The sequence below is a fragment of the Aptenodytes forsteri genome, unplaced genomic scaffold (genome assembly GCF_000699145.1).
Source record: "Aptenodytes forsteri isolate BGI_AS27 unplaced genomic scaffold, ASM69914v1 Scaffold318, whole genome shotgun sequence".
Lineage (NCBI taxonomy): Eukaryota > Metazoa > Chordata > Aves > Sphenisciformes > Spheniscidae > Aptenodytes > Aptenodytes forsteri.
Genome location: NW_008794493.1, coordinates 381,938 through 394,435, shown reverse-complemented (window position 1 = coordinate 394,435; position 12,498 = coordinate 381,938). Strand labels below are relative to the sequence as shown.

Below are 12,498 nucleotides of genomic sequence, written 5' to 3'. Positions count from 1 at the left end.
AACCCCCTCCCCCCCCCCCCCCCGACCTTCTGAATTACAAATACCTTTAATTTATTGGCAGCCAAAGATATGATTCTTTTCTTTAGACAATACACCAGAGTTCTTTAATCCATCACTGGAATATGAAATTCAAGAACCAAACCCTTCATTTACTTCCAACTTCTGAAATTACAGGGAAATCAATAAAATTGTGCAGGGAGTGATGTTAGTGTAGAATTTGACCCCCTGCTGCTTTACTCATCTCTGATGTAAATTCACTATGGCCGTGGAGTTATATTGGGGCTGACTTTGTCCAACGTATCTGAAAATATAAATTATATTACCATATGTACTGTACTGTATTGTAACATTTCCCATCTGTTTCAGTCTCAGGAGAGAAGCATTGAATCAAGCTGATTTCTTCCAAGGCAAACCACAGAAACAGCGTTGCATAAAATTGTTAGCCCTCTCACTGAGCTAAGGGGAAAGAGAAGATCATGTGCCACTTGAAACTTTAACCACCTGATAAAAAATGTTTTAATTACAAAGTTAGGCAATGAAAAACAAAAATCATACTTTTTTTTTCCCACACAGCCTTTGGGTTTTATCTTGCGAGAAGCTTAAAGTATCCTGAATTAAGTAGTCATAGTTCAGTGTTTTACAGGAGGTGCTACGTATAGCAAGCTGTAACAATCATCAGTTTCCAATGGTTCCCTTTCACTTAGCGGCTCAGAAGCTGAATCTAGCTTTCATGATGCTTTGGATCTGTCAGACTGGTTGTACAGTCTGGGAAACCTGCTTGTACACAATGACTTTTCCAGTTTTTCTTTATTCTTGCCAGGACAGACCTACTGCAAGAAATGTTGCAAAGAACGCTCCAATGTTATAAACTATTCCTGGTCCTAGCTGAAATCAGAAATGCAGAAGTATGTCTTTGAGATATATCTTGGGGGTAATTTTTTTTTAAAGTTCTGACAAAATGTGGTGCTAGATTTTGTTAAATTTTTCCACTTAATTGATCCTAATAATGATGAGCATGAAGGTATTGCTTTTCTTTAGAAATATGTTAGGCCAGCTTCTCATGGAATAAAATTGGAATGTGTTCAAGTGTTCAACATTAAGATTACCTTGACACTTGAAGTCTGACTATAGAAGTCTTCATTGACTGCCCAAGGGGTGGGCAGGATGTATGTTTAAAGAAACTAATAAATCCATACAATCATCAGTAATCACATCAGACCTTGAATTTATGTCAGTTTCTGCTTGGTTTAAGACACAAGTCTTTGTGCCATTTGGCATCATTCACTCTAAAGACAAGACGCACATTAAAATCAGGTTACTGCAGAGCAGTGAGAATTTATGCCAGCACTACAACTAAATAGCCATAAATAAAGTGATTGCAGCCTGCTGCTTATTTTTAGAGTGACACCAAATGGCACAAAAGGTGATGTGCCAAAAAATATTGTAATGTAGGAACAGAGGGGATGGAAAAATCTCATAGGTGTTCTACCAATAATTGGAAGAGTGACTGAAAAATTATGCAATGATCCCTCTAAAAGGCAATGAAAGCACTGAATTAAGATGAAATTCGTACTTCCTGTGTGTCCTGCTCTAATGCAAACAGTTACCCTTATTAAAAGGCTTGACCTGTCAGGCACAGTTCCCACCAGAATAATTAGAAGTTGATGTTTAGGTCTGATCCAAAGCCCAGTAAAATCAAGGGAGGTTCTGATCAGGCAGTGTTTACCCTTAATCAGGAATGAATGATACACATTCTGCAGATTATAGCAAAAGAGGTCTATCTCTACTAAAAAGGCAGAAGTATAAATATAATTGTCTGAGTTACAGAGTCAACCTGTTGAGAGAGGACTCTGGAGACGAAATCCCAGAATAACATCTCAATACAGACGGTCATTCAGGAATATCTTCCTCCCTTACAAAAAACAATTTAGGCCATGATGTTGTCGAGGAATAGCTAACAACAAAAGGGGTATAACCATCTCTTGCATCCATCAGATGTTTTTCTCAAAATGACTTTTATAAGTTCAGAAACAGGTATAATAATTCTCTAGGCAACCCCAAAAAAAGAAGCAAGGCGATAGATAGACAGCAGTCTGCTCTATCCTGCCCCTCGTATGACTCAGTTTGAAATGACAGTTCTGCCAAAAACAACCCCCACCAACTAAACAAACAAAAAAAACCCCTCCTTGCACTTTGTTTGCCTATTAGCAGTTTTGAAACAAGAAAACTCTTCTGCCATTGTTTTTCATGCTGGATACCAGCTGAAGCCAGTGGGGCTGTTGTGGAACAATATCGCTGATGGGATATCGCTGGTCCCTATTTCAAAGCAACGCTTATGTGGCAGGGTGATCTTTAGAAGTTGCATGAAGAACATCATTCAAGGATGTCAACATGCATGCCTGAATAGAGCAATGTGTGAAACATAAATGTTGAGACAGAACAATGTGACAGATTCAGCCACTTTAGACCACATTACCTTTGAGAAGAACAACAGCCCTCTGAAGATAAAGGAGAAAAATTAGAGTTCTTAGCATAAATCACACTTTGAAAGATTAGGAAAAAGCCAATAATCTGCAAGGAAAATAGAGGCATTTTGCATTTTACTTGGCAGCAAATATGCCATAAGGATATTTTTTTAATCCTGATATTTCTAAAATTTCTAAAAGCTGCAGAAAGGTTGCAGCATTTGGAGCTTATAAAGACGAATGAAGGGAACAAGCAATGATTTGTTTAAAATGCAAATACTTGTTTGTACCAGTGCAGGCCTGGGGTTTTTTTTCCATTTGGTAATCTGAAAGACAGATTGGGTGGGTCTCAGAGCAAGGACAGTTTGGCTATGTGACATAATGATCCTTTGCCTCAGAATCCAGCCTCTTCTATACATTGCCAGTGAAACAGTGCGTGTCTCCTTTCCGCAATACCTCTGACAGACAAGTACAGTATTATGATTAACCAGCATTCTTTTATGCCGCTTCCTGTTTCTTGCTCTGCAACTGAGTAAAGAAGAAAACGCCTGGGACTGGCGCAGTGGCAGAACTGTTCAAACACCAGCTTTTTTGGCAGACGAGCATCCCTAGAAGTAAGAAAGCGTTGGTTTCAGTCTGAAAACACAGGATGTAGCCGTCCTTTTTGGTGTGAAACTTGGGAAATCTGTGAACCATTCATTCACATTCCTTTTCCATTCCACCTGAGAGCAGTTCTTCCTCCTACAGGACATGGAGCAGGAAAGGATTTTTAAGATGGACCTGCTCTGATTTTTCACGGCCTGCATTTGTTTTATCAATTGAGGTGTCATTCCTGATACCTCCAATCACATGGTGGAGAAGCCTTACAAAATATTACATCAGTACCATTAAATCTGAAAATGTCCTAATAGGTAGGTACGCCTAACTTGGCCCATATGTCCTCATGCACCATGTGAAATGGATTCAATTAATTAGCTGGTTGTTTTAAGACAATTCCAGCTGAGAGAATGTCTGCAGGCCTTGCAGTCAAAAAAAAAATCTTGTTAAACCATTTCTTTTCTTATATTTCCACCTCTTTTCCTGACTTCTAGAAAACAGACACTATGTCAGATTTTCGAGTACTCAGCACTTACCTGACAGGAGAACATGCAGACAAACCAGGCCATTCTGGCTCAGCAAGCCAATTACTTCGAGAGTCCATTTGTTTCCATTACTGATCACGGGATGGAACAAGTATGTTTGATTTTCTTATAAACATCATCATAATACCAGGCAGGGAGCCTAAACCATTTGTTTCGAGGTAGACACCATGGCATTCTTTTCTGCTCAGTAAATGGAAAGCAGCAATGCTGCAGACGCTGGGATGGTTTCCTCCATCTACTCCAGTGTAGGGGAGAATTATAGCATTTCCATTGAAAATGAACAATGTATCTCCTTTCTACTTTGTCCTTTGGTTAAGCAATGTATAAAACAGTGCTGGAATACACAATAAATAGATGTATTTACTGTAGAAGAAATGTAAAAACACTTTTTGAAGTAGCCATCCTGTAAAGCAAATGGCCAAAACCAGGTCAGAGTAAGGAAGCACAGGCTTTGTACAGTTAAAGTCCATAAAAAGCAACAGAAAGACCCTTCTTAGCTTCAGCAGACTTTGGATCGAGTCAAAGTTAGAGGCAAGGCCTCCATCATCTCAGTGCTTTAGCCTTTACCAGATTCACTTTAAATAACAGCAAAAACTGTTTGCTTGACTCATTGTGTTTGTGATCAGATTCTCGCAGATCAAAGCTCCTCGGTTTTGCTTCCCAAGCCATCATCGAGCGGCTGCTGGAGGATCGTGAGTCACCTCTGTGTGGACCATTGCCCTTTCTGAGGCAGAACCAGACAAGTTCAAGATGTTCTTTAATTTCTAACCATTTAGTCACATCTCTGCAAATGGGATATGTGAGTCTGCTGCTAATGCAATATCTGGACATTTGCTTTGTCCAAAGCAGAAAAGCCTGTGGTTTTTGAGGATGCTATTAGGAGATTTTTTCCTTTTGCCGTATAAATGTGGTTTAGTCATGATCACGGCGCTTGCACAAATGCAAAGCCAAAAGCAACTACAAAACAGGTCAGCCTCTCAGGTCATAGCACTCGATAACAAACTCCCATTCACCTCACTGGAATCGGGATTATGTCCCATATGACATCTGTCATCCTTCAGGCCTACAACGACCATATTTGTTTTCCCCCGTACACATTTAGGCTTTTTTATGTACTACACTTATAGGCCCTTTGAGACTAAATGATTTTCCTTTCAGCTTTCCATATTGGTCTGCTTACATACAGCTGCTAGTCTGCTTAGAAAATGGGAAATAATTCAAAACCGGTATATGACAAAGATTGTGTTGCCTTTTTTTCTTTTCTTCACTTTTAGGCTAGCCCAGGGAAATGCTACTCACAGCAAAATCTTTAAAAATGTGAATGCTCAGTAAAGAGCATAAATGCAAAGTTATTCAGGCTTTCAAATATTAAACTTTAATGTTTTCTACAACAAATCAGAGATTGACACAGCTTCCAACAAACCATTGCAATAACTGCCATAGAAGTGAAGTGCTGTATAGCCACTGTATTTAGGGCTTTGGGAAGAAGAATAAGATTTTGCATTGCCATAGGCGAATACTGTTGAGTTCTAATTTTTTTTAAATCTTAGGCTAATACATATGTTTAGGAATCAATAAGAAAAGCTGGCTAAGGCAAGTATGTGACTGTTTTACTGCAAGTCTAGAAGTAGGCAAGTCAGCTTTTTTATAACCCTATTATTGCTATATGTTACTTGCCAGTGCTTTAGTACAAATCAGCTTTCCAAAGGATTTTGGAGCTAATGGTTAATCTTTATGAGCAATGCAAAATGCATTATGTCATAACATGCTGACACACAGATCTACATCTGAGCACAGAGGGGGTGTCTTGAACAGACTAAGTCTTCCCAGATGTAAGTTTCCTTTGGAAACCGATTTAATACTTTCATTCTGCCAAAGGCCGCAACGATTTTCATTGCAGCTCTCCTAGCTTATTTCTTAATTCATTTAACAATGTCCAGAAAGTTAGAAGCAAATATGAATGTCATTATATCCAGATGTCTTCAATTTTTTGTCTTTTCTTTCTGTTAAATGATGCCATCTACTGTAGAATAACTGAATGACAACCTTGTAAAAATGCAGAAAATCTGCTTTATTTCCTTATTACTGTAAAATTATGTCAGTCGTTTTGTGACACATTTTAAATTTCCATGATTTTCATCAATATTGTTGATTAAAATATGGAAAGGTGAGTATTCTCAGTGTGAAAAATTGGTCACTGAGAAAAGCCTCTGCTTCAGAGAAGAGCAGCTGTCTTGAAAACAGAATTTTTCTAACCAGCAGTGCAAAAATATGGGAAAGATGGCCCTTTTCTGCTCCTCATTTGAGCTGTCCTCTTCACTGTAAGGCAGCAGGATCACATCATTGGAAATAATAAAACAACAAAACAAATCAAAGAAAATGAAGTGAGGATGAAGAAAAAATTGACATATGAAAATGCAAGTTCTTGGATATGAATTTCCTAGTGAATAAGAACCTTGCTGTCTTAAACACAGTTAAAAATAATTGTGATTTTGAAAGGATGAGAGAGTGATACCGAGAGCTGAAAGTCTGAATATTAAAAATAATCAAACACATCTTATGGGTACAGAAGTGTGTGTACACTATGCATTTTTTTTATATGTGTATGCAATTCATATGACTGCACATTACATGTGCACACAGTAACTATTAATTCTTTTAGATCTGTATCATGGCATTTTTATTTAACAATTATGTATAAACTGTGTTTTGCCCTAAACTAGAAAAATCATCTCTTCCCTTCCTCATTATGTTTGTAAATGAGAAGGACGTTTTAACCTGTGGAGCTGGGAAGTGCTTAAGCAGAGTGACAGCTGAGTACATCGCTCTTGGGTGAAGTGGATCTATGCCCACCCATGCTCTCCAGGGTGTATCCAACCAGCTCCTTTTAGATGGATAGCAAGCTCTAACCTGCCCAGTAGCTTAGATGGTATTCTCCCTTCCACAGTGTACTGCTTTCGAGGTCTTCTTGTATACAGTGAACCACTCTTATACTGAGCTACTCAGCTTTTGCCACTTTATAATTCGGGGGTTTTTTCATGAGTCATTAGAGAGACTATAAAAAAGATTTCATTCACAACGCTGCACTTCTCATTTTTTAAATACTTTTCAGCCTTCTTGTTTGTCAGGAAACATTTGTCATTACTCTTGTCAAGGCTGGGCAGTTTGTTTTTTTCCTAAGTGCCCACAGTGAAATCCTGGTTTGTTAAAGGAGGAAAATGTTTCTTGCAGAAACAGTCAGCAATTAATTAAGCAGAGAATCAGCTTATTTACCTGGGATCCACTGACATGATTCTGTGGTGTGAGAGCTGGGAAACCAAGCAACTTTTTTACAAACTATATCTAACTTGGCAGACTGAGAAAGGATGTCTAGATCCTCTTCAGAGGTAGCGGCTGGTCGGCGATGTCCTTTGAAGCAGCAGCTGATGCCATGACCCTGTGTCATGGTGGGTGTGAGGAAGATGCTGTCCTGGAAATAAGCAGTTGTTCTCCACCTCTCTTGTACAGGATCTGAAGTTTCTGGTGAGGCCCAAAAGGTGGACAAGTGAAGGAAAAAGGAAAAAGTGAATTTCTAAGTGATAGAAAATGTCTTAAGGGGATTAGTTTTCATATGCCGCTGGAATGTTTTAGATTTTAAGATTTTTTTGCATTGTCAAAGGAAGGTAAAATACTGGTTCCCAGCCTGATATCAGGCACAGAAAAAAATATTGGCTTGAAAATGTCTGAAAAGGATTTTTGAAGCTTTTTGCATAGTCTTCTTGTTCTAATCAAGCTGGTGGTCAAAACCCACTCTTAACCATAAGTAGTGTCAGCCTTGACAAGTCAACATTTTCCTGTTTGCTGCTTTTGTAATTGAAGTGCAGGAATAACATAAGTTGGTCTACGCAGAAAGCCTGTCGTGGGGTTGAAATTGGGAAAAGAAACCTGTCCCATGCTGTGCCTTGCTCCAAGATCCCCAGCCTGGTTCTCCACTCAGTGAGCCAGGAGGTCTTGGTTGTATTCCCCATTGCCCTGACAGAGCTCCTACAAGGAGGTGATGAATTTCATGAGTGACACAGAGGAAAAAGTCGGGTTAATATGGACAAGGAAAAGCAGCTGGGTGAGACACTGGGAAGGGAGCAGAGTCTGAAAAACTGAGCTCAGTTGAGTACATGGCAGTAAAGAAGGTGAACTGTTCAGGTACAAAAAACGAGGATTCAGGGAAGATGAAAAGGGAAGTTACATGTTATGGGAAAGATGAAACTGAATAGAGAAAAAAGGGACTGAAGCAGAAGCAGCATGAGAAGAGAGGAAACACGTCCAAGTGTGTACCATGCCAAAGAGCATGGGTGTGGGTATGGAAACAGATACCCACAAATACAGGGAGAAAGAAAAACAAAGAATGTAAAGAGAAAAAAGAGACCAGTGTGCTAACGCAGAAGTGGAAAGGAGAAAAAACAGAGATGAAAGGTGCCGCATGTGAGAAAAGAAAAAGGGACTGCATAACACATAGGAATGGACTGCACTATAAATTTGGACTCGGTCTCATACTACGTAATTATGACCATTACAACAATTTGATGGCGTTTAGAATTTTCTGTCTGGAGCCAGTGGTAATTTTAATGCCAGACCTTTGAATTACATCTTTTGGCATTTTTTTTTTCTTTTTGAAGGGTGATGTGTAGTACGTAATTTATTCTGATATTAAAGTTTTAAGGACACTGTAGGTACACAAATAGGCCTTTCTCCAGAATTTTGTGTTTGTAAATGAAATTATTTTGAATTATTCATGGAAAAAATCTTATTCCATAATTCAGGACATTCACTGATACTTATATTTGCAATCTGAGACTTCTAATAACTTCTACAAAACTTACAAAGAGCTTGTCTAACTTTGTAGTGTTATTTTCATATTGGTTGCTTAAATGACCGGGCTTTCTGGATCTTGTTTCTCTAAGAAAATACAAAACCAAAATTTAATGTTTGAAGCCGGTTTTCATCAGTCTTTTCAAATTCATTATCTACAACAAATTTGATCAGTAGAACAGCTGTTGGAAGGAATTCACAAAGCCATGAATATTACAGATGAACAATGTTTTTTCTGAAAATACAGACACTTGGAACGTTTGAGCAGGCCAGATGACACATTAATTGCAAACCATTTGGGCAATTAATGTGAACATTCTTTTAGATCTATCGCATACATTGGCTTTCAAAAAACACTTTGAAAACATTTGGTGCTAGCTATTAATGCAAGATGCTAGCGGCAAGAGTTCGTGCTGGACAGACGGCTTATTCCGCATCCATGTGCAAGTGCTTATGTTGGCACATGGGGGTCAATGATACACTTGTTTGAGAGATTTGGCACGTTTGCTTTTTAGCTGCAGCAGAGAATTCAATTGCTAATTACACGGTAACTCAGTCTGACACTAAAATTACTCGAGACGGAAGATTATCACAGATTTAATTGGGCTTTGGATCAGCTCCAGGAGATTTCCATTGATGTCTATTTATAGATTCAGAGCAGACTCTGCAATTAGTGTAACAGATCCTCCCAGTGTCTGAAGAGAAGTATTTAGCTTTCTACTTCACACACATAAACTATATTACAGTAGAAAACAAAACAGACTATCCAACGGCTTTCATGTTATTCATCTGTGATTTGGAAAACTCATTTGAAATAATATTGAACACTATTTTGTCTTTCTTTCCAGTCGTAGGATGTACCCATCTTGGGCAGGTTTATGCTGACAGGGATGTTTGGAAACCAGAGCCATGCCAAATCTGTGTGTGCGACTCGGGATCTGTTCTCTGCGATGACATCATCTGCGACGATCAGGAGCTGGACTGTCCCAACCCAGAGATCCCCTTTGGAGAGTGCTGTCCAGTTTGTCCACAAACAACACCACAACCTACAAGAGTAAGTTTGTTCTCAATGTTGTTACTTCGGTGTTGCCACCTTCTTGATCCAGGTCAACCTCAATTCATTTTCTTTTAGATGCTCTTAAACACTTTTCTTTTAAATGCTAAGCTTGTCACTTTCTGACTCTAGGCAAATACTTAGGGTAGGCAAATTTTGCCAAATCAAATAAAAAACCAGCTTGAACTTTCACAGAGTTTTATCTTTTTTGTTAAATTCAAGAATACTTCTGTATTCTATCAGAGAATTGGTACCAGATCTGATAAAATACTTGTTAGTCCTTTGGGCTCTGCAGCTGAAAACATGAAGTCCTGCAACCCAGTTTTACATAGACAACAGGCACAGATAAATAGTAGAAAGGGACAGAGGGTAACAATTAGCCAGTACATTTTTCATTTTATGGAGAAGCATAGGACTAATGCAAACAGCTTATTTGTTGACTGCATGCTCAATCTATATCCATGAAAGTAATGTCAACACAGAGTTAAAGAAAGTTAGACAATTTTCACAGCATACTGCAAGTCTGCATTTCTTATCAACTCAATTCTACATCATCACAGAGTAAATTTCCTTTTGCAGAGTTATTACTGACTTAATGCCCTGTAAAGGGAAGGTGATTCAAGCCCTACATCCCTAATTTATCATCATCTTGTTTGTAGACACCAACATTATCTAAACCAGTTGCAGCAACTTAACCTCAGGAAAATCAAGAATGTTAGTGCATGCGAAGTCCCCTGCCTAAACCACTTCAGTGAGTGAGCCCGCTATACTGAGCTCTAAGGTTATCTGAACATTTCGTCCTTGTTTAAGATCCAAGAGATTCTGTTAAAGTACACAGATTTCCACAGGCACATTGAAGATTCCTATCCAGAAGACAAAAGAAGAGAGTGAAAGGAATGTGTATATGGAAGAGAAAGGGAGAAGATGTATTTCTGCAGCTCTATAGTATATCTGCTTAAACATGAAATGTCATATACAAATACATCACCTAGTGTTAGTTGCACCATGCTAGTGCAACTATACTGCTTCCAGGATTACCTGAGCTACTTCATTGAACAGTTTTAGAGGTGTAAACGAGTGGTACATACAAGTATGCTGGAGATTTAAGCACAGCTCCCTCTCTTGTTGAGTCTAGAGACTCTTTTGTCAGTTCTGTGGTTCCTGATAATACGGGACATGTAGACTACTTCCTCCAGCCTCTGTCTTCGATATATAAGAGTTTGGTCAGCCCACTGGAAGCTGTCCTGCTGACTTTGGACGGTGTATAGGGAAATGCCACCTTGAAAGATCCAAGATAGTTTCAGCTGAATATTCTTTGCTACCACTAGCAGCTGAATACATAAAAACTGTTCTGAACTATTAACTGAGAATCCAGATAGTAATGTGTAACTGAATTATTAATTGAAAAATAAATAAATTGGAGGACTAGAGCTGAGAAATTAAAATTAGCTACATTATCACACTTAACATGCTGGACTGAGAGGGATAGAAGAAAACTGTTCCTTACAGCTTTCCACAGTGGACTTCTGTCCCCATTGTACTCAATGGCAAAGCCCTGATGACTTCATTAGTGCCATGTTTTTGCCTACAGGAAAGGTGTAGCTTTATGGATGAACCGTGAAAATGCAGATGAAAGACTGACCAAAAACCCCACAGCTTTTAAATATACTGAATAAGAATAAATGGCATTCATTTGATAAAACTATATTCCAATGTTTAAATGTGCTTTCCTCTTGTTTTTATATATATTTGTATTCAGTTTTTGGTTTTATTTTAATTTTCTTTTTTAATTTACTTACTTTTCCTTTTTTTTAGACTCCTGGAGTAATCAGACAAGGCCCCAAAGGAGACCCTGTAAGTGCAGCGCTTTTTCTTCCCATGGAAACTAACAAAATCCAGAGCCAATTCCTATAGTGCTATATGTACCATTCAAGTTGCAGAGGTATCCAGCTTTCATTGATGTCTGCACTGTCTGCAGGACTGTGCCATATACTTATTTTGAAGTAGCCCTTTAGCTTCAACAAAACTCTCAAAAATTTAAGCTGGAAAAACAGAGAGAGAGAGAGAGTTTAGCCCAAACTGTATTACATTTGTTATTTTTTGTTATATTTCTTCCCAGTAGAAAAAAGAAAAATCTATGGACTCCACTAGCAGTATTAATTTTAGATTCAAGAATTGATCTGTTTAATATTTCTAGTATGTTTAATCAAATATCAGCTGCAATAAGGCTCCAGCAACTACAAAGTGTTTCCATGTGTGAATTTTGTCTACTGTCTATGTCTTTCCTGAATGTTCATTTGTGGTGTTAGTTATGTTTAATACAGAAAGTTCCCCACCACAATCGCACAGACTGTTACAAATGGAAGGATTTGTCCCACGATGCCCTTGCAGTTGGAGGCAAGTGCCGACGTCTGTATCTGCTCTGTTTGTGTCTTTGCAGGGTTCTCCTGGGGTTCCAGGCAGAAACGGTGCCCCTGGCCCTCCAGGACAGCCAGGGAGTCCTGGAGCTCCCGGCCCCCCTGGGATCTGCCAGTCGTGTCCCAGTATAAGCGGAGGCGTAAGTCATCATTACATTCAGCTTCTACCTTGTTGCTCATAAGCATACAAAGCAATACTGTAGGCACCTAGCCCCTTGCACCTTCACACGTACTTTGCTTTCAGTGCCATCTGTCTCTCATTTGTGCCTTTGAAAAACACAGCTGAGTGGTAGGTGGGTTTTTGTTGTTGCTTTGGGGTTTTGTCCACAAAATTTGGCTGGAGTGCAATTAAATCTCTGCCTTATCTTATTTTTTAAAAATTTTGGAGCCAGATCTGATGAAGGACTTACATAACTGTTGTGGTTTAACCCGGCAGCTAAACACCACACAGCCATTCGCTCACTCCCCCCCCACTGCAGTGGGAGGGGAGACAATTGGGAAAGAAAAAATATATATATATTTGTGGGTTGAGATAAAGATAGTTTAATAGGACAGAAAAGGAAGGGATAATAATA

At 38.9% G+C, this 12,498-nt stretch overlaps 1 protein-coding gene across 1 annotated transcript in view; it reads left to right on the top strand.

Moving 5' to 3' along the window:
• The window catches only part of COL3A1 (collagen type III alpha 1 chain), a 56,609-nt gene that overhangs the window by 11,254 nt on the left and 32,857 nt on the right, over positions 1 to 12,498 (top strand). The window contains exons 2-4 of the mRNA XM_009290963.2: positions 9,301 to 9,506; positions 11,322 to 11,360; positions 11,947 to 12,063. Coding sequence (XP_009289238.1) covers positions 9,301 to 9,506; positions 11,322 to 11,360; positions 11,947 to 12,063 — 362 coding nt within the window. The remainder of the gene's footprint in view (positions 1 to 9,300; positions 9,507 to 11,321; positions 11,361 to 11,946; positions 12,064 to 12,498) is intronic.